We start from the raw sequence: 23,044 nt of genomic DNA, 5'->3' as shown, positions 1-23,044 counted from the left end.
CAAGATGTACATGCAAAATGAGAAAAATACATAAAAAGACCTGGTTTTGCATCCAGAAGCTTCCAACTGCGGATCCCGAAGGTTGAGTTCCCAGATATTTAAAAGAACTGATGCCACCTCATTTAAAAGACTGAACTAGAGCTACTGGAAGCAGAAGAACAGAACAAACATAACTAAAGAAAGCAGACTATAGCAGTCTTTTAGAGGCATGTGAGGATTCTCTCACAGCCCATTTGCACCTATCCCTATCCCCACCATTGCCCCCAGGAACACTGAAAACAGGTGTTTCAGGTACATTTTCTGCTACATGCCGTTGCCAAGGCAATAGCATTTGGCTGTAACTTTTTCCAAATCACAGTTATTACTCAGTTCACTCCTGCCTTTGTCAGAGTTGGCATTCTTTCCCAAACACTTTCCCCATGAAGGGCCCCAGATATGCCTCCAAGGATTCTGACTGCCACTCTTCCCTCCACTGGCAATAAAACACCCTGGTTTATATCATCATTACTACTCAGGTGCACAGGCAGAAGGGTAAAGCATGTCTTAGGAGCATTAGGAAAGTAATCGCTCTTTCAAGAAAGGGGACAGGACAGCAACAAATAAGCTCTCTTGGAGATGTATTCCACTTCATAGGAGAATCTAATCATGTAATTGCTTGAGATGGTGTTCAGCCCACCCCCTACATACCAGCTCACAAACCCCTGCTTGCAAATAACAATTCACTTACTGTCTAGGAAAGGACGCTTTTAAATAGCCTTTTAAAATACTCATATCTTCATAGAATAGTTTGGGTGGGAAAGAACCTTAAAGATCATCTAGTTCCAGCTCCCCTGCCTACTTGAAAAGTCATGGCAGTCTGGTGAAGTTCCTGCTGACTGGGAAAAAGGGAAGATACAACTCCCATTTAAAAAAAAAAAAAAAAGAAAAAGGGAAGACCCAGGGAGCTACGGGCCAGTCATTCTAACCTCTATGCTTTTCAAGATCACAGAGCAGATCCCCCTGGAAATTTTGCTGAGGCAGATGGAAAATAAGGTGATGATTGTTAACAGCCAATATGGCTTCATTATGGGTAAACTGTGCTGGACAAATCTGGGGGCTTTCTACAACGGGGATACAGCATTGGTGGATAAGGGAAGAGTAACCAACATAATCTACATGAACCTGTGCAAAGCATTTGAAACTTTTCTGCACAACATTCTGGTCTCTAAATTGGAGAGACACGGATTTGATGGATGGACCACTCAGTTGATAAGGGATTGGCTGGATAAGGGATTGGCTGGATATTCAGGGAGTTGTGGTCAACAGCTCACTGTCTAAGTGGAGACTGGTTATGAATGGTGTTCCACAGAGGCTGGTATTGGGACCTGTGTTTCCAAGAATCTTTGTCAGTGACATGAACAGTGGGATTGAGGTCACACTTAGCAAATTTGCTGATGACATCAAGCTGTGTGTTGTGGCCAACACACTGAAGGGAAAGGATGCCATTCAGAAGGATCTTCACAGACTTGAGATGTGGGCCCATGTGAACCTCATGAAGTTCAACAAGGCCAAGTGCAAGATCCTGCACCTGGTCAGGAGAGTAGATCTCCATTCTTCTATAGGCTGGGTGGAGAATGGATTGAGAGTAGCCCTGAAGAGGAGGGCTTGGAAATGCTGGTGGATGAGAAACTCAACATGAGCCAGCAATGTATGCTTGCAGCCCACAAAGCCAGCCATATCCTGGGCTGCATCAAAAGATGCATGACCAGCAGGGTAAGGGAGGAGATTCTTTATTCTGCTGTCTTGAGACCTCACTTGGAGTACTGCATTCAGTTCTGGAGGCCCCATCACAGGAAGGACGTGAATCTGTTACAATGAGTCTAGAGGAGGACCACAAAGTTGACCAGAGGGCTAGAGCACAGGCTGAAAGATTTGGGCTTGTTTAACTTAGGGAAGAGAAGGCTCCGGGGACACCTTATAGCAGCTTTCCCGTACTTAAAGGGGGCCCACATGAAAGAAGGGGAGGGAGTGCAGGGATATGACGAGGGGTAATGGTTTTAAGCTGGAAGAGGAGAGATTTATATTACATATTAGGAAGAAATTTTTTACTGTGGGGGTGGTGAGGCACTTGAACAGGTTCCCCAGAAAAGTCATGAGTGCCCCATCCCTGGAGGTGTTCAAGACCAAGTTGAATGGGGCTTTGAGCAACCTGATCTACTGGAAGGTGTCCTTGCACATGGTGTGGGGGGGTTGAAACTAGATGATATTTAAGGTCCCTTCCAACCCTAACCTTTTTCTATGATTCTATGATTCCAAGATTCTGTTATTCTATGATGCTACGAATCTATGATTCTACCCACAATCACTGCTATGAACAAGACTTGCAAGTGGATCAGCCAAAACAATCCCCTCTTTCCAGGGAAAATTAAAAAACACCAAAGAACTCAAATAAAAAAATGCAGTTTCAAGTCCTTGACCTTGTTTCTCCATAGTCCTTCCAGCTCTGAAAGAAATATGACTTCAGCAATACAACTGCAGTGCACCACAAAGTGACGTGGCCTCCCTCCACTATGTACTCCAGTTAAAACATCGATAAGTTTCAGTACCACATATATAACTTAGAGTCTTTCTTTACATGGCAGTCAAGCACCAGCCTTTTTCAGGCAAAATTCCTTTTTTCCTGGGATAACATTAGCTGTGTATTCTTCCTCTTAAAAAAAAAGTTCATGGAAACTTTTTAAACCAGCTACATATTCCTTGTCTGGACAAACTATCTGGAAACAGCTACACTGAAAGGTCTACAGTCCAGTGGCAAAAGTGATGGAAAGTTGGAAATCCCTTTACAGGGCCAGCTATCCACAACAGATCTTTAAATAAGCATAGAAAAATCTTACCAAGCCAGTCAATTTGTCTGACAAAAGCTGTCAACACATGCTGAAACCCATTCAGGGATGAAGCAGGTAAGATCATTAAAACATTCTTTGCAACATTAAGTACACCATCTATTTTCTATCACCTGTATCTTTTCCATATTAATGATAAAGAAAAATGAGCATTTTAAAAAAGGCTCAGTCTGTGAAAGCAGTTTTGTCACACAGGGCATTTTTTCAAATAAATTAAAAACACTTCAGTTCATTATCAGCCTGTGAATAGCATAAAAAAATCAAACCCACTTCAGAACGCTCATTTACATTGCTAAAACTTGCACAAAGGTTTGCTTTTTCTTTGCAACAGAGACGCTTGTCACCCTTGACTGAACAAGGGCAAAGGGTGAAGGAGATGCTCCTCCCAGCCCTGCTTTGCTGTTGGTGATGGCCAAAGGTGCTGCATTCCAGCTCTGCCACGTGCTGCAAAAAGCCTGTCCTTCCACATGCCCTGTGTACTCACTTTTAGTTTTTAAACTAGCACATATTTTCTATGAGCAATATCTACAGATGAATGCTTTAGTTTGAAAGAGACAAAGGACCAAAGGTGCTCAAAATGAGAGCTAGGCATTTAACCACGAATAATTTAATAAAATACTTTAAAAATGCCTCCCTTCTAGTAATTTCCCTCTCAGTGCCTCTCCCTGAACTACTCCCTCCTGTCTCAGTTACCACTGCTACGAACATACTACATTTGGAACTACAGCAATTGTAGGTGTATCAAGGCTGTCTGAATTTACCCAAGATCAGGTACCAACAGCACGAAGTTGAGAATAATACAGGCTTTAGCTTGTGCTTTGTAAACCTGCCTTGGACCCCACGCACTTAGCAAGGCAAAGAGCTTGCAGTGAGGTCTATGCTATCACAATTTCTCTCCCACTACAATCTGGGGACTCATTTTGAAATGAATACATGTGTATTCACACACCTATGTGTGATTTAAATCAAGTTCAGAAATCCAGACCAAAGCAAACCAGGCCAGGGAAGAACTGCAACCTCCATTTTCATCAGTAGACTCCTGCCCAATTTTATCTTGGTCTTTTCAGCAGGCTGGGTCTCCAGTGACACATGCACCACAGCTCAGTCTTCGCAAATGTGGCCTCTGACAGAGAAGAGACCTTTTCTCAAAATCTAGGGCTTTCAATTTCACTATGGATCAAATGACTATCAATGCAGGTCAAAGACTGGGTTTTCTTCACACTTCTGGCAAAAAGTAATGCTCAATGAAAAATCAGCATGCCAGGCCTTCCTTCAATACAAATACAAAGGTATAGTTGTTAGAGCATCTCCAATTCAGCTAAGATAGCTCTGCCTAAAAGTACTATCCAGCTTTTGTCCAAAGAATCCTCAACTCAAAATGGTCTCCAAATTCCATTCTGCATTTCCTAACTCCCTCCAATAGGGCATTACATGCAATAAACCCGCATGGATGCAGAACTACTTATTACAGGAATACTTCAATTTGGATTTGTCTTGTAGCTCTACATCCACTCCTTGTCAATTTATTTTTTTCATTTGTGTCCTTTACATAGTTTAAAGCCTTACAAAGTGGAAAATAATCACACTGGTATCTTTCTGTCCTTCATGAACTATGATAACACCTCTGGCTGTGAAAACCTAGACTAACAGTGCCATTACATTGCTGAACTAGTCTTAAAATAGGTGCAGCACTTACAGCAACTACAGCTTTGGAGAAAGAAACAGAAAAAAATATTTCACTGTCCTGAACTGAGGCAACAGAAGTTCCCCATTAAATGTTTATGGCAGTGGTAAAGTGCACATTTGCCACTACTATTCAGTAAGTGTAAAAAAGTATTTTAGTTTGGAAGAAAAACTGGGGAAAAAAAGAGGTAATGAATATAGTTGAGAGCAAAGAGAGCCCTTGTTCTTATGTTACTGTCTCTGCTGCCACCAAATTATATCTGCCCCTTGGTCTCACCAACTATGAGCATTTCAATCACACTGTCTCATGCCCCAGCTGGCAGTTTCCATTGTCTGTTCTCTAGGAACACATAGAGTGTTCCTGCTCCAGCTGGCCATGGAAGTCTACACTTAGTTTGCTTTTTCTGTCTTCATTAGTCACAGACACAGTAAAAAAGATTAACTGGAAAACAATTCACTAAATTTTCTTTTTACCTATACAGCAAACCAGAGAAAAACAAGTATCAAGCAGCAATGTGACAGGAATTAGTGCTGCATTCCACTTTCCTTAGCACACAGCACAGGCTCCACTTATGCTAAGAAAGCCTGAGGCAGTATGCAACTGTCTGAGGTCAGAACTACTGTTTGCAAATAAACAACAAGAAATACATTGTCTGCCTTGAAATAAACATAAATACTTTGGGGTTTTGATGCAGCATTTTTCAGTTTTCCTCCTCTAAGTGCATCTCCTTGAAGACCAGCAGCAAGTGAAAAAATAAAGGTATCAACAACACTGCAAAGAGAATTACAGTATTGGAACACTACTTCTCTTTCTTCTACACCCTGTGATACAGCAGGCAGACAAAAAGGCCACTGAGGAGGATGGGGGACTCAATCACTCAGACTACAGCACTTCATTTCTGTCTCTTCTTTGTTTCTGATTCCAGGAGAGGTCACCTATTGCTTTATCAATCTCAGTAGAATAAATGGTTAAAGAAAAAAATGATCAAAGTTCCCCCCAAAGTGCATGGAAACATCACAGAAGTGAAATACAGAAAAGAAGTCTCGAGGGAGAGAAAAATGACAGAGATATCTGCTGTTCTTCTTCATTACTCTCATCATGATCTCTTTTCTGTTGCTATTACAAGGTGATAAGAAAAAGCAAATCATACAGAGATAGACATCTTTTCATCTCCAGGTCCTCCCTCTTCAGCATATGGGTGTCCAACAATCGGTCCAGGAGGTGAACCTGACCCAGAAAGTGCCTTGAAGATAATGAGCTGCATATTGAGCAACTAAGTATTTTGTTTAGCTTGGGACAGGACAGGGAAGTGGAGGTATGTCTGAACTGACTGTCAAGGAAACACAGTTATCCTTGGCACAAGTGACACAAATAAATGTCTGTCCAACTTTGAATATGAACATCACCAGTAATTAGACATCAGATACTTGAAAAGGGCATCACTGGCAGCTTGAAAAGTAGCTTGTGTGAAACAGTATTAATCTCAAATACCATGGTGCTTTACAGGAATATTCAATTAGCGTCTGGAAGTTCTGCATGTGGTAGTAGTTGGCAGTTATTTTTATCAGGAGGGACCCACAAAGAAATAAAACAGCAAGTGTAAAAATAAAAACAGGAAAAATTAAAACAAAGCAGGAAACAGAAACAGAACCACCATAAGACATTTCAGTTATTCACCTAAAGTAAATCTAGTTTCATCATCCAGCAAGTAAAAATTTTGCTCTAAAAATGTAAAGAAAGGGAAGTATGCCATACATGGGAAATCAGGTTGGTGACATCACTTTAAGAAATACAAGATGATGAAGCTCACTGAAGGGGTGAGAAGGGATGCTATTCATATATAAGGACCAGTCTCCTGCCAGTTACAGTAGATCTGACCATCTTTTCAATTGTCCCCTCCTCCTATGTAGATACAACTTAAAGTGACTAAAAATGAGAGGGGGAGGGAAACAAAGAGGACAGGGAGTATAGCCTAAAAGGAGAGGTTTAACGGCCCAGATCCAGACCCTGTCTTCCAGCCCCAAAGGAGTCACCTGGGGCCACTCTCCTGCAGTGCTGAGCAGCCTTGGACTGCAACAAAGTCAGCTGGATGTTCAGCATCATTGCCAAAAAAAACCCAAACCAAACAAGCAAAACCCCTAGGCCCTTCACAGCTGTTTCTTTTCACATTACTTTATACTGCTTTTTTTAATACTAGAAACAAGAATTTTAAATTATTTGACATCTCAGTGGTAATGCAGCTTCAATACTCCAGCTAGAAAAGGTGACAACTAAAAAAATGGGTTTTTTTAAAAACCATTTAATCACTTAACATTCACATCTATGAACTGCTGCATGAAGTGCTACACAACAGCCAAATATTGTTAGAAATCTCTTGGATTTGTTTACCCTGTCAGCACCCCTTTCCACCAAAGCACTGACAAAACTTGTAGACGCTGATCACGACATTAAATGGAACTTGATAGTTGAGTTTTTTGCAGAATATTAAAATAGGAGAAGCTTTTATTTTCACTTCATACAATTACCCTGGTGGCAAACCCAAACGTATTTAAATTATACCACCAATTCAAAAATTCCCATTTAGTATAACAAAACACTGAAATGATCAGCAGACTCCCAGTATTTCTTATATTATTGGACTTAAAACTGCTGATTGGAGAAACTATAAATCAGTTTCTCCACAAAACTCTAAAGTCATAAGTACCAAATGCAAATATTTTTTTCTTAATCCTATCCTTGACCTTTTAATGTTGTTGTTGGACTTCTTATTCTTAGTTACATTGTTGCTAGAATAAGTTGGTCCTTTTTTTCCTACAAAATTTGCCAAACTCACTCCTGGAATTAATTTGTGTTATCCTCTTACTAGGAGAATTCCTGTAACATTCCCATTGACCTAATTGCAGTTTTTTGGCCTGAAAAGATGACACGTTTGTGTGAATCTGGTAAAGCTGTTGAAGCAGGGATACTAGAAATGAAGTACACTTGTGGCCTCTTTCATCAAGCTCCAGGCTGAATCCCCTTAGGAATGTGATGGCATATCTTCTCTTTGATTTGTTTTAAAATCCTATTCTAAGCTGCTTAAAAAAAAAAAAAAACCAAAAAAAACCCAACCCAGTCCAAAATCTTACTGAAGTAGTCCAGAAATTTAAGTAAAGACAGCTGGAAAGATTAAAGAGTGATAATGTTTAGATGCAAACCAAGTGCCATGTTCCAGCAACAAGCAGGGACTAAACTCTGTCTCAGAAATGTATGTTATTACATCTGTCACTTAAGAATACAGTGTCAGCAGCAAAATCTCTGAAACCACACTGCAATTACATTGTTTTAAGTATCTATTTGGAAAGCATTATCATTACTTAGAGAAAAACAAAGTTTTCACATTTATACACCCTCTGTGAGGTACCTGTTACAGCAAATCTTCCTCACATCAGGAGAAGGAAAAAAAAATACCGCACAAAATTGATTGTTCAGAGATAGTTTAAAGCCTTGGTAGGTAGTATTATGCCATTATTAGGCATGCAGTCAAATGTAGCAATGTTGTATGAAAAATGTAAGCAGTATTGCGTCTTGTGTTATATTCAAAGCACAGTTTGCAGATTCGTCAACCCAAAGCAACTCCTGCTTTTGCTACTGCTGCAGGCGAAGCTTTATCTGGGGAAAGTCCCATTTTATGAAAGAGATGGTGCTTTTGACTTGTATGCAGTGAAATCATTTGATGTGCCCACAATCTCATTTAGAGTCATGGTTCAGGGACAAATATATAACTGTGCCTCTACTATATCAGTGTGCTGTGTTCCCAACACATATCTGGTTACAATATGCACTCATAATTTTCTAAGTTTCTGTCAGTATTGCAGGTTCCTTACCTGCGCAGATCTTCCCATCATAGATCTCGCACACCCAGTCGTGGCACTCGCAGAGTGGACCGTAGTATTTGCCTGACTCAATCACTTGGCAGATGCAGACTCCACACTCACAAATGCCTCTGCCACTGCATAGCTTCCCCCCTGGGACACGGCACCTGAGCTCCGATTCAGCCCGCGACAGTCGGCAGGAAGGATTACTCCTGTGGAGGACAGCAAAGAGAACAAGTTGCAGTTAAAGACAGGGGCTGCACCTCAGAACTGATAAGAGCTTGGCTCATGGGAAACCACCCTCCTGCCATGGCTCCAGCCATTCCCTAGAATATTGTTTTTAAATATTGTTTTGAATACTAGTGCTTTATTTATGGTTGTAAATTACTACTTGTTTCAAATAAACTAATTTTCTTCTCTTTCATCAGAAAGCTCACTGCTACCTGTGGAGCTGTTTATAATAGTATTTTACTTACATTGCTATCTGCATTACACTTATCTTCTTTTTCATTATGCATATCTGGTACAGATGAATATATGTGTATAGCTTTAATACCTATCATGAAACATTTTGATCTGAATTATTCCAAAGCTTTAGGAAAAATGCATACATCCAAACACCTAGGTAACATGACAGGAGTATATGATACCAAAAAGCAAACCTATAGCTGATTCCAATAAAGTACATCTGCCACAGTAATCTTTCCAGCTGTCAGATACATAGGATCCATGCTTTCATAGGAAAAGGAAACCAAAGTAATCACTGCTTTCCATGCAACACTGTAGTTTGTGGCAGTGGTTTCTGTAAAGTCAGCAGAATCTGGATGCTAGATCTAAAAATCTGCAGCTCTGCCCTGCAATTGTCCCATGCACTGGAGCAGACAGTAATCAGGACTTTCAGGACGTACACAGGGAAAACCACAGTTGCCTCATGAGGAGCTGGCTTGTAGGAGAAAAGAACAAAGGACTGTCCAAGCCAAAAATAGTTGTTCACAATGCTGGGGAATACTGAGGATTGAGGTGAGTAGTACCTGCATTTCTCAGACCGTACATTTTGCAGGCTCTGGAGCCAAGGAGCTGCTGGCTCTAGGTGCAGGCAGGTGCTGGCCCTGGTGGAGGAGAAGAGCAAAGGGCACTGTGCCTCCCTGTGCCACTGTACCAAAGAGCTAGAACACACAGCGTTTTGTGGTTAGGTGCCTGCTCTGCTCAGGCAGCAGAATTAAGAGATTCAGGTGCAGAGTTATAACTATCTAAGTCTTTGCCTTTCATTGCTTTAAAAATCTGCATCTTGGGCAAGAAATAGACCACTGCAAAAAGCCTCTGCAGCGTTCACAACACCTATTTAGGTTCCCAGTGATCCAGAGCACTCCCCTCAGCGTCCCTTTCAAGCAGGCAGAAGAAGAGCTCTCAAACAGCTCCATTGCTCCCTCCGCAACCCCAGCCTCCACACCACTGACATCTTGTAAACCAGTTGCAACCCACCCAGGAGGCTTCAAAGCCACACTTACCGCAGGGCTGGGGAGGTGGATGGAGGCGCGGGGTGACCAGCCGGCAGCAAGGTCACCAGCAGCAGCACCACCAGCCCCGGCAGCCCCCTTGCACACATGGCGTGAGCTGCGCTTACACCGCACCTGGAGCGCTCCTGCAGACGACTGGCTTGACAGACGGCTGGACAGACCCACCAGGCATGCGAAGAGCTGTGAGCTGGACAAGCTCTGCTCCAGGGCTGCTCCCCCTGTGCTACAGCGGCTCTGATTAGCTGCCTGGGAGCGGGATTCAGGCAGCGCGCTGGGAGAGAGGCCCGTGCCAAACTCTGAAGTTTACAGTCTAGGCAGGGAAGTAATTAGAAACAGTTGTGCAGCCAGATGGTTTATTCGGATGTTTCAAAAGTGGCCCGTTCACAAATGTGAACGAACGGCCTCATTCTCAAAGTGCAGGCGCCGTAAATATTCGAGGTATGTGTATACCCTTTCCTTTGAGGGATGGCTGCTTGGGATAATCTGTGTAACATGGTGGGGAAAATGTGCACTGCTGGGGAGACGGCATCAGTGCTCCCCAGCTGTAGTATCCCTGCCTGGCTACTGGAGGATCTCCCTCCCACCTGCCTCCCCACGTCCCTCCTTCCCTTTCTGTCCCCAAGGTTACCTGCTTATGGCATCACCCTGTGCAGCACTGTGGTGTACCAGCCCGACTGGCTGAAAATGAAAAAGTACTATGAGTTAGCCATTTCCTAATGCTTCATTAAAACACACAGTACAACATCTCATTGGAGCAATGGGAGATTTTGGAAGTGCTTTAATACTAAGCTAAAATGAGGGACAGTCTCTCTAAATAAGTGAAATTTGTCAGGAATGGCTACATGCTTTTTTTTATGTCACAGAAAAGTTGCAATTCTTTTTGATCCCTCTGGTTGTTCTGCGAAACTGCTGATTATCCAATACTTCTCTGGGATGGAAATCTTTTAGAGAAACAAACTGCCATCCCAAAATATGTGTCCTAGTGTACACACACACTCATGTCTCAGACTTCTGTATGGAGCTGTTGTACATTGTATACTAATTTTTTAACAGGCTTGCTGTCCTTTACAGTATATTTCACATTGCAAACATGCTACAGCACATTCTCATGCAATATAGCTGCTAAAAATCCTGTATTAAGAGTGATATGTTGGCTTCAGCCTTGAGAATGCTTACAGTTGTGCTAACCTTATGCGTTTGACTTTGATGGATCTAGTGAAAATGTAAGTAATATTGGCACACCTTTACTTCTGACAGTCCTTGAATTTTGAAGTCCCTGCTTAATGCAGCACTATGCATTCTGTGTGTGTAATAGTTTTTCAAATTCATTTGCAGTGCCAAAACAAAAAAAAAAATAATTAAGTTTCCTTAAATTCAAGAAGGGAGCACTTTTAAGAGCAACCCAATTGTCAGAAATTATGCTGCCAGAAGTCTGGAGTTAGAGAACAATAAATAGAAAGCTTTGCATTTTAAACAATAGTAATTCCCTTTTGGCACTAAATTTATCTTTAATCCACACACTAAAATGTTGCCATCTGTTCGTCTTCCTCCTGTTTCCCTGTGCAGACTGGTGCTGATAGGTATTCACAAGACCTTCAAGCAGCCTGGAAACTATAACTTCAAATATATGAGAGAAGACACCTATCATGACTTTACCACAGCCTTATTTTATATTTATTTACATCTGTCAAGGTGTTAAGTAATATAAACCTTTTGGCTGTGGACCTTTTGAATTTGGAAAAGTGCAGTTATACAGACCAAGGATGCAGTATTTAAAATATGCACACAGAGCTTAACTTTAATAATTGCTTTCACGTGTACGTACCTCTAATACAAAATCTCAATGCTCCCTTACTGGATTTTAACCTTCACTCAGATCTATTATTAATCATTTAAGCCCAAAATGTTTGTATGTACATATGCACATATGCACACTAGATGTACTTCTATTTGGGAGCTAAGTGCCCCCCAAACAGATTGTAAATTGAATTTAAAAGGAGCCAGTCTCTTTCTAAATGAGAATCTGATATTCTCTTGAGGATTGCTCACTTCCTTTCAGCCACCCCTGTATATAATCTTAAGGAGCTTTGTTCTCTGCCAGAAAACATACACCTACACAAAGCAAAGCATTCATGAAATGCTACTTTTTCTTCATACTGGAGTTTCAGACTAAGTATTCAGACATGTCTGTGCTTGGTAGATGTACACTTCACACACTGTAATGTCACTACCTGCAGAGTAAAGGTAGAGAAAAGAATGTCAACGCCATGCTGAGGAGTAGTAGGAGGAGATGGAACATATTGCTAATACTGAAATGCCTTTTGAAAAGCAGGCAACAGGTTCAAATAGTACTTGACAGGTAAAAAGTTGTCTTCAAATACAGATATGGAATAAAGAAAATAAGTGCTGCTACAGACACCTACACTTTAAACTTAATTTAAGTGTATCGCTACTAGTCCTTATTAAAAGTCTACAGGATCTGACATGATCAGAAACTGGGATAAGCTATTCTCCTGCAACAGGAGAGGAACCAACAGTGTACCTTCCTATCCAAACTGACCATGGCCATTTTGTGACTTCATAGCCTTCTGAACTGTGAAGTGTGATACATTATTTGTGAAAGCCAAGTTGCAAGCCCTGGGGTAGACTAGGTAATTCATAGGCAGTGATTTTATTTATGTTTTCCAAAGACAATATCTTAACTTTAACTTTGCCAGAACTGATTTTGTAGTAACACAAAGTAGAATAATATTCAAACATAAGGAAAAAAAAAAAGTAAGGAAAAGCTCTTTTTACTGTAAGAGTGGCTGGGCACTGGAACTGTCACAACCCGAACCCACGAGCCACACACTCGTGTCCAGCCCTAATGGGGGTGGAAAGTGGATTCGTTTGTCTGTGTGGTGATTTGGAGGCCAATAAGGTCACTCCCAGGGTGAATATCAAAAAAAAAAAAAAAAGTAAGGAAAAGGTTTTTTTACTGTAAGAGTGGCTGGGCACTGGAACAAACTGCCCAAAGAGGTTGTGGAGTCTCCACCCTTGGAGACAATCAAAAGCCATTTGGATTGGGTTCTGGGCAACAAGCTCAGATGACCCTGCTCTGAGCAGGCAGCTTGGACTAGACAGTTTCCAGAGATCCCTTCCAACCTCAAATATTCCATAATTCTATGCCTGTGATGACATATGGTGCTACTGAACAATGTTTGATTTGGTGTGGGGAGGCCAATGGACTCTGCCTGTTCCTCTATTACAGCCTCTTAGTGCCCAGCATAATTTTGTTGTTACCTTAACAAAGCCACTAGGTTTGTAAACCACATTCCATGACATCTTTTCAGGATTCCTTTTTTTTTTTTTTAACGAAAGAAAGGAAAATATGCATCTACTCAACAGCCTAAGCTTAAAAAATAACTGGAGACTTCTAAAATTTGTCAAATAATGTTCTTGGTTTTTCATGGAAGCTGTTTTAGTAACACCATAGTTTATATCAGTGGAGACATTGCAGAGGTATTCACTTACAGAGCAATTTTCTAAAATTAGCCAGAAGCTGAAAATCACACACATCACACGAGTCATTATTTCTCCATAAAACATGGAATGAGGACAGTTGGAAGCTTGCAGTGATTCTTCACCACTTGTGTCAAGGTGTTCTGGTTTGAGCTAGAGCACAGCCAATTTTCTAACTTTTCAGCTAAGCCTCTTCTAAGTAACCTCATTCTCTGAAAGTTAACATATATTCTGACAGTGCCTGTCTCTAGAAGTCGCAATGCTTAATATTTATAGTTATCGCCAAAGTAATGTGGTATTGGTATGCAGAAAGGTCACTGCCTATACTTACTCCTAAAGAAACCAAAGCCATCCTCAAGTTGGTGGAATACTGTAAGTCAAAGGGATGAAAAAGGGTCACATTTGCAAGGAGGAGTGGGCAGCACAAGTGACCCAAAGATGACCAACAGAGTATTCCATTCCATATACATCATACTTGGTACAAAACTGAGGGATCATGAAGTTCAGGCTCTCTTCCTCAATAGTCAGTTTCCAGTGAGTATTGTGTGTCTGTCTGCGCCTGATCCTGATCTGAGTATACATGAATCCAATTCCTGAATCCAGTTCCTTTTTGCATCTCCTGTCTGCTACTGAGTCCAGTCCAGGACTTTCCCCATCTCTACCCTGCTGCATCAGCAGTGATATATAGTCATCAGAGAGTTAGATTTTGTAATATTTGTATATATTTTATTATTTTCTTATATTATTATTTCCCTTTTACTTGTTTCCTTAAAGCTGTTTCATTTTTGATTTCCAACCCATAAGTGTCTCTCCCTCACTTCCGTTTCCCCTCCCCCTGCAAAGGGAATTGGAACTGGGACCACAACTGCCCTACGTTTAGCTGCGGACCAGGCTGGGAAGGGGGGCTAAATCAGGACACAAGGATACACAATCACTGAGACATCTATAAAGATCTAAAAGACCCAGGGACCAAAGTACTTGATGGAGTTAACGGAAATATGTCTAAACTAAACAGTTCAGAAATCCAGACAACCACTGAGAGTCATTGCTGTGCTAGCTGATGGCAGCTTTGCAAGGGAGCAAGAGACAGAGCACACCAGAGCTGCTGCGCGGAACAGAAAACTTTGTGTTCATTTTGCTGACATGACATGGAATCTGGGACAGCTGATGATATCACAAGGGGAATAGAAATAGCTTTTGGAGTTATAGGATCAAGGTTAGAACAAGATTAAAGCTGAGCTGGCCTGAATGTAGCTGGCCTCAATAGCAGTGAATGTAAACTACCCAGATAGTTCATAGGCCAACATTAATCAAGATGTTATTGTGTTATACTCTAGTGTAAAACCTTAGCTTACTCTTTCAGGTCCCAGCTGAAACTTTAAATTGTAGATAGGTCTTTTTTTTTTTTTTGTTTAATGTTTACTAGTTAATTCCTCCTGACAGCAATAATACTCTGCTTTTATAGAGGCCTTAATGCAGCATGAGATTTTTAAGCATGAGCTTGCAATACAGCTCAGAATGCCAGCAATAATCACATGTTTTAAAAAAACATACTACTGTGTTCTTATTGTTTAGCACTTATTTGAGAAAGTGAGTCAAAGTCTAGTGTAATCCAAGCTAACAGCATTATTGAAGAGGCCAATAAAGAAAATAAATGGACACATCATATTCCAACATAAATTCTCACTTGGCGGTCATTCTGTGCCTTACTTCTCAAAGGGCAATGTTCCTTGCTGCTGCAACTCTTGAAAAACCTTAAATAGTGGCAAATAAAATAAAATAAAGAATGTTTATGATTTTTGTACTTTTTTTACTACTTATCTGAATGATTTACAATTATCTTGACTGGTGTGTTGTTTCTAGGGATAGTAAATTGAAAAATAGATACTACTGACTTCTTAGAGGCAAAACTGCAGTAGCTCAGGCTGAGTACCGGAGCTGAACACATACAAACCAGCTTCTCCAAGCAAGAGCAACCACTCTCATATGGTTTCAATGCTCTGTTGAGCATTGCATTTTGCACTGGGTCCTGCTGCTTGTTATTAAACCAAAAATGAAGAAAAGAAGGAAAAGAATGGATGGGGGGAACACCATTATTGCTCTTCTTCCAATTACTCAGTACTTTTTGAAAACAAACCAAGTGCACACATGGTTAGTTGTAGACTCGGGACCTTCCTTTCATGTCCTTTACTCTGTTTTGTCAATGTTGACACCAGTCACAGACACTCAAAAATTCCAGTTTTGCAATCCATTTCAATCAAAATTACTCACGAACTTTAACTGATCTTCCCTTGCAGTTGTTAGTCCAACATTGTTCCACGACCATTTCCATTATGATTACACACTTCAGAGCACGACCACCTCTCAGATAGAGCCACAGAGAACAGACAAATGAAAGAAAGCCAGACTGGTTTGAAACATGCAGAGACCTGGCGTGATGAGGATGCTGCTCGACATGTGCAGAGCAGAACTTCAGACTATGGGATAACTTTGGAGTAACCACCATTAAGATGACTAAAGACTCGACACCGTGGGGCTAGACAGCAACAAAGCAGGAATAGAGCAGGTTTTGAATTGTATCCTATGCCTAAATGATTAAATCTTCCTTTGGGTCTGAAGTCTAATTCTGAACTTCTAAATGACATTTTGTAACCTTTTCTAAAAGCTCAAGCATCATTTCAAAATGAATATTTCATTAATTTTTTTACTCATTATGGGATATCTGAAATCTGATCAAGCAATGAATTCTTTCCTAAGTGGTAAATCAAATTCCAACAATGGCATTTCCCATAAGCTCAGCTCCTTGGGGTATTATATTTTCCCTATTTCTAATGTAGCTTTGCTTCTTTTTAATCACAGTGGGATAATTAAAATACATGTATTGCTGTGCAAACGTGCATTCATATGGATGTCAGCAAATGGGATAGTAGCAACCTGATTTTATAAGACAGAACATTTGGTCCCAAACTTATGCTGGGGAACTACTAGTGCTTTCCCTTCTTTACTCTTGCCCTTCCTCACTGAAAATGGGGAAGATGAAGACATTCATTACTTGCCTGCTTTGGTGCACTCTAGGAACACTTCACTGTAATTTTAATCTTTTTAATTGCTTGAGGTAACTGAAAAATACAAACCAGAACTTGAGGGCTATCCAAATTCTGCAATAAAACATATAAAACTAAGTAAATGTTTTGCATTCCCTGTATTTCTTCACTATTTAATGAGTGAGTATATCTAAAAGACTCTGTTTCTTAATTATCTTTTATCCAGGAAGATCTTACTGTGTTTGCTGATCATGTTACAGAAATTAAAGTGATAGGTAAGGCTGAGAATTTTCCCCTTGAATTCTCAGTACCAGTCTTCTGGAATTTTAGAAAATTTCCTTTTAGATGGAAGTCTCCCCTTGGCCAGTTTCAACCATGTATTGTATTTTGAAGGCTGAATAATGAAATTCCTTTATCTGTTCCACATTTATAGAGATGAGAAGTAAATCTTTACTACTACATATCTTTCCGTTTGACCTATTTCACATTATCATAAAGCAACATCTTAAGACTAACTCCTGAATTCAGTCCTTGTCTGTGTGGTTGTGGCTTGCTGTTCAGGTCAATAGAGATTTTCTAAATCAGAATAAAACCAAACTTCAGCCCTAAATATTAAATATCAGCATAGATTTTAAATGACTGATAGACTTTTTGAAATTGTATCAGAATATCTAAGTTTTCCACCTTATCCTCACATACACGATATATGCCACTTAAGTTCTAAAATGTTCATAATTGTTTTTCACATGGCAGATGTTAAAGTAAGTTTGTGGTGAAACACTAAAGCAAGAAAGGGCTTTTTCTTGCAAACAGCAAACTTTCACTGTCTGCACAATTCTTTAAATGAAAGACACTACTGTTCTTCCTTTGCATATAGGCAAGTACATCAAGTCATCAAAGGCTAAACTATTCTTCCAGCATTAGCACCATCTGATGGAAGTCATGCTCATGGACAAGCTGTCCAAGAGCTGTCCATCCAATCTAACCTTCTGCTGAAAACATGGGTCCACATTAGTAGCCTGCAGTTCACAGAGGCTCAGCATGGGCAGATAGGGTGAAATTCAACCAAATATGGTATCAAGTAAAAGTATAAGTTTGAAATACATAAAGAAAAATGTATCCTGTAATATGAACCACATGTAAAGAAATTATTCCACTTTCATTTGGCAGTCATTAAACAACATTAAAATAATGCATACAATTTTGAGGTCCCCTCCAGCACATGAAAGATGTTAATATGTGAGTTCAGTGTAGGCCACCACAGTCTTTGAGGCTGGAGAACTTGCCCCATAAAAAGAGGCTGAAAGAGCTGGGCTTTCTCACCCTGGCGAAGGGGTGGCTCTTGGGGCAATCAAAAGCAGTCTGCCAGGGTCTACAAGGAAGCTGTCAAGAGGATGGAGTTGGATTCTTCCCAAGGGTGTATGGCAGGAGGAGGAGGGACAGCGGACAAGAGACAGTCCAACAGCCTGTCAGGAAAAAATCCTTCACCATGAGAATAGTCAAGCACTGGAACAAATTGTGCAGGGACGCTCTGCCATCTGTGTCTCGTGAAGTATTCAAGACCTTGCTGGATAAAGCCCTAAGCAAGGTAGTGTGAACTCATACCTGAGCCTGTTTTCAACAGATTGGTCAGACCAGACGGGCTCTCAAGATCTCTTTCAACCTCTATTAGTCTATTGAGAATTATTTTTCCTAGGCCAGTATACCCACTGAAAAACTGTTGTATAAATTCACATCTGCTGGCAAACACTGATTTCTTTTGCTTAGACATAGCTGCAATGTTGCACTGTTTGCAACTGTCAGATTTCATTTATGAGATGCTATCATCAGCAGCGTAATGCTGCCTAGCAACTTATCCCAAGTAATAAAATAAAACTGAGGAGGAAAAAGACAAAATGTGAAGAGTCTTATTTGTTAGCACATTTATTCTTAAACTGATTTGTTTTCCTTTTTTTTTTTTTCCCGTGAGATACCAGCTGGCTGATTGTTATCAAGGCACTAGTCCTGCAAATACTAAAATTAGGCGCTTAAATTTACTGGAACTGGTAATTCTGGTAATTAATATAAATAAGAAATGGCAGGACTGTATCCATAATCCTGAGGCCAGCTCCCTAACTGGCTTATTAGTTTTAGTTATGTCAAATAGATATAATCTGAAGGAACCTAATACAATTTATGCCATACATTTCCCTTCTGCTTTCTGGGGTATTTTGTTAAGGGTTTTGTTTTTCAAATCCTATTCCATGTCTTTAATGCCATCAAAGCAACAACTGTGTTTGCAGGATTATCTCTTTAATTTTGCTAATTTTACAAGCTCCAGAAAGCTATGAACTCACATTATTTCATATAAACTAGTACAATTTAAAAATAAATTTCTATTTACAGAAATTTACCTTTTTTTTGCCCAAGAGGGTGAAACATAGATTAGAACATGGCAACTTCATGTATAGAAACTATTTTCCAAGTATTTATTTATTATTTATTTATTTATTCAGTTATTCAGACATTTATTTGTGGTATTCCTTTACAACAGGTCATGCTATTTTATGAATTTATTTCACTGTTAAGCTCAACACTGGGACTTTATTTGGTTTTGTAATCTGAAAACTAACCAGACCACCCAGCTGATGCTACCAGTGAAGTAAGTGCTCTGAAGCAGCAAAGAGCACAAGTACTAACTTAGAGATACGCAAAGAGGTTTATAAGAAAACTGTCCTAGAATCATGGAATGCTTTGGGTTGGTAGAGACCTTAAAGATTATCTTCTTCCAGCACCCCTGCCATGGGCAGGGACACCTCCCACTAGATGAGATTGCTGAAAGTCTCATCCAGCCTGGCCTTGAACACCTCCATGGATGGGACACCTATAAATTCTCTGGGCAATCTGTTCCAGCGCCTCACCACCCTCACAGCAAAAAATTTCTTCCTAATATCTAACCAAAATCTCTTTTCCTTCAGCTTAAAATTATTCCCCCTCATCCCATCCCATCCCTGCACTCCCTGATAAAAAGCTTCTCCCCAGCTTTCCTATAAGCCCCCTCTAACTACAGGAAGGATGCTGTAAGGTCTCCCTGGAGCCTTCTCTTCTCCAGGATAAACAACCCCAACTCTCTCAGTCTGTCGTCATAAAGGAAGTTCTTCAGCCCTCTGACCATCTTTGTGGCCCTCCTCTGGGTTCACTTCAACAGATCCATGTCCTTCCTGTGTCAATACTTGAAGACCATCATGAGGACAAAAAAGCAAGCCATAACACCCCAAACCTCACCACAAACACCTACAGAGTGGCAGCAGTGCCCACTCAGCGACAGAGGAGTTAACCAACTCTGCTGGGCTCTCCTTCACTTTGCTCACCGCCTGCATTTTTCAAAGCTGTGGAAGCATTTGGCATGATGGGACCACCAGCCGCTAGGAGCTCCCCCACTGCCTCCATCCTGTTAACCCGCATTTCTCCTCAACCGGGAGGTTTTAGAAACTCTAGGGCAGGTGGTTTTTTTTACACACCTGTGTGTGAAGCTGGTGAAGGGGCTGGAGAACAGAACAAGTCTTATGAGAAGTAGTTGAGGGAACTGGGGTTGTTTGGCCGAGAGAAAAGGAGGCTGAGGGGTAGGCACCTTATCAGTGCCTACAACTATCTGAAAGAAGGTTGTAGTGTGGTGAGTGCTATCTCTGAAGTGATAGAATCATAGGATTATAGAATCGCTGGTTTGGAAAAGACCTTTGAGATCATCAAGTCCAACCATACCTGTCCTCTAATAAGTCATGTCCCTAAGCAATTCATCTCCGTGTCTTTCAAATACTTTCAGGGATGGTGACTCAACCACCTTCCTGGGCAGCCTCTGCCAGTGCCTGATAACCCTTTTGGTGAAGAAATTTTTCATAATATCCCACCTGAACCTCCCCTGGAGCAACTTGAGACTGTTCCCTCTGGTCCCATCCTCTATCACTTGGGAGAAGAGACGGTGACGGGAAAATAGGTAATAGAACAAGAGGGATTGGCCTCAAGTTGCACCAGGGGAGATTCAGATTGGATATTAGGAAAAATTTCTTCACTGTAAGAGTTATGGGGCGCTGGCGGAGGTTCCCAGGGAGGTAGTGGAGTCCCCATCCCTGGAGGTATTTGAAGGACGCGGAGATGAGGCGCTCGGGGATATGGTTTAGCAGCGGTCAGGTGCGGCTGGGCTCGATGATCTCAAAGGTCTTGTAGCAGCCTGGCGGCTCCCTGCCGGCGCGATGCCGCGGTTCCCGGTTCTGCCCCGCTCCCTCCCCGGCGCGGCCGCCCCGCCCGGCCCCCGCCCCGGCGCTGTTGCCGAGAGACCGAGCTCGGCCGCCGCCGCCCCGATCCGCCGCGGGGGAAGGACGGGAGGCAGGCACGGAAGCCTCGCACCTCGCACGGCCGCGGGGGCCCGGGGCCGGCCCCTCCCGACCGCGCCATGAAGGGCGATGCTGGCGGTAGGTGGGTCGGAGGCGCGGTGGTACCCGGCTCCTCCCGCTCCTCCAGCGCCGGCGCCCGCCGGGGGGCTCTCCCGGGGATGCCGGGCGGTTCCTGGGGAAGGGAACGGAACGGGGAAAGGCCCAGGGAGGAAGGGATGCGGGGGAAGGCATCGGGGAATGCGGCAGCTCCGTCCTCGTCGCTCGCCCGAGCCGCCCTTGCCCTGGGATGGCCGTGAGCGCATCCCCCCCATCCCGGGTCCCCTCCGCATCCCGCAGCGGGGCGAGAAAGCGCCTCCCTTCGCTGCGATGCAGAGCAGGGACGTGGGGGGAGAGGCCTCTCCCTTACCAGAGGCCGGGGGGGCCGCTGGTTTAACGGCGTGGGTACGAACGAGGCCGAGGTGGGATTGGGATGCGCTGCGTGGAGCCGCTTCCCTGAGGTTTCACCTGGTTCGCAGGGGCTGCGGGGTTGGGGTGGTTGCAGGGAGCAACAACGCACCCGGGCCTGTCAGTCCCTTCAACGTGCAGCTTTGGGGCTCTTAACGCTGTTTATTCAACGGAGAGGGGCGCAACATTTTGTTGTTGTTTACATCTTCTTCATTTTAGCAGTCCTGGTAACATCAGAGACACATTTCTAGCAAGGACGGAGGTTTTCGATGGCCTTTAGGTGCAGCTGCACCTTTTAAATCTGCTACGATTTGGTTGGTTACCCCTCATTGCGTTCTGAGTCACTCGTAAGGGAAATATTCACAGTGAGAAAATACTAACTAAATGCTATTTGAGCCTTTCATTTTTGTCTTAAACATCTTCAATTTCCTGTTTGATTTCATTTCTCACATTTCCTTCCACAGCAGCCACATCCTACCTGCCCTCTAAGTCACCAACAGAGAAACAATACAAATTAACAATGAACTAAGTTTTACTGCATAAATCAGGAAGCCAAGAAACTTTAACAGAGGGAAGAAAAAATTACATTTCTTTGAGGTGGTCTCTTTGGCTGCTAGAAGACTCCATCCCTCTGCCAGCTCATGCATATACCTTTGGGGAATTTAGGAACAGCTGGGGTCATTTTTGTTTAACCATTTCAGCTCAGTAGTATGTTTTAAGATGAAAATTTAAAGCCATAACAATCAGTACATGGTTTGTGCTTTAGCATTGTAGATCACAGTCTTTTTGTTTGCTGTGTCTGTTTTATTTCAGTCTGAAATTTGGTCATCACAATTCATTCTTACTTAGGCTGTACCTCCTAGAAATACAGCTTACTCTGGTTTGACTTATTTCCAGCTTCTGGGCATTGCTGCTACTATGAACACCTCGTAGGCCTATGTAGCATTCATCCAAACCCAAGTCTTGCGTCACAGCAGTTTCAGGTCTTAAACCTTCACCACAGGAAATGAGTAGGATCAAGCTGTGTCATAGGGAGTAATAAGCTACTGGACCAAGCTCTGGAAGAGATGGGAAGTCTAAAATTTTCATGGAAGAGAATGTCTTCTCAAGGCATGAGTATGTCATGATGAGATAGAGCTGTTATTGGCTTCTGTAGTTGTCCTGTGTCATGTGTCATTCCACCCCATTGCCCAGTATTTAGGTACTGAGGCAGTTGTAAACAAGATCTTTGATGTGTTTATATAAGGAAAATAGAGATGTTTCATTTGCAAATTACTTTTGCTATGTTACTAATTGTCTATTTCCATGTTTGGAAAATTACTTGGAAATCCTGTAAATTTTGAGCATGAAATCTTTTTGGAGTCAACCTAATATTGACATTATTAGTTGAATCATATTTTATTTCCCTTTCAATCTCTTTCTGTTCTCCTTTTCATTACCTCTATAGCCTCCTTTATTTTATTTGAACCTTCCTGTACTGGTTAAGCACTGATAAATATCTTGCTTTGGCATGTACCACTACTAGACTATGGTTTCAAATTGTCTTGGTTCTTCTAGACAATTTCTTTTTCTTTTTCCTTTTTAAAATTTTCTTTGTTATTATCTTTCATCTCCCTTTTATTTGTTTTCCCCATCATGAAGACAATCAAGCAGGGGAACAAGATGCTCAAAGAAATTGTACAGTCTTCACCACTGGAGGTTTTCAAAAGCAGGCTGGAGTAAACTCCAATAGCCTGGTCTGTCTGACA

General features: G+C 41.8%; 2 protein-coding genes across 2 annotated transcripts in view; one reads left to right on the top strand and one right to left on the bottom strand.

The window, feature by feature from the left end:
- The window catches only part of ITGBL1 (integrin subunit beta like 1), a 131,854-nt gene extending 121,446 nt beyond the window's left edge, over window positions 1–10,408 (bottom strand). Inside the window, exons 1-2 of the mRNA XM_069879218.1 lie at window positions 9,929–10,408; window positions 8,433–8,632 (exon numbers count right to left, since the gene is read on the bottom strand). Coding sequence (XP_069735319.1) covers window positions 8,433–8,632; window positions 9,929–10,026 — 298 coding nt within the window. The 5' untranslated portion in view covers window positions 10,027–10,408. The remainder of the gene's footprint in view (window positions 1–8,432; window positions 8,633–9,928) is intronic.
- A 10,357-nt stretch (window positions 10,409–20,765) lies between these two features.
- Window positions 20,766–23,044, top strand: part of NALCN (sodium leak channel, non-selective) — a 235,677-nt gene continuing 233,398 nt past the window's right edge. The window contains exon 1 of the mRNA XM_069879312.1: window positions 20,766–20,930. The gene's annotated coding sequence lies outside the window, so the exon portion shown is untranslated. The remainder of the gene's footprint in view (window positions 20,931–23,044) is intronic.

Source organism: Phaenicophaeus curvirostris, chromosome 1 (genome assembly GCF_032191515.1).
Source record: "Phaenicophaeus curvirostris isolate KB17595 chromosome 1, BPBGC_Pcur_1.0, whole genome shotgun sequence".
Lineage (NCBI taxonomy): Eukaryota > Metazoa > Chordata > Aves > Cuculiformes > Cuculidae > Phaenicophaeus > Phaenicophaeus curvirostris.
This window is presented reverse-complemented; position numbering and strand designations above follow the sequence as displayed.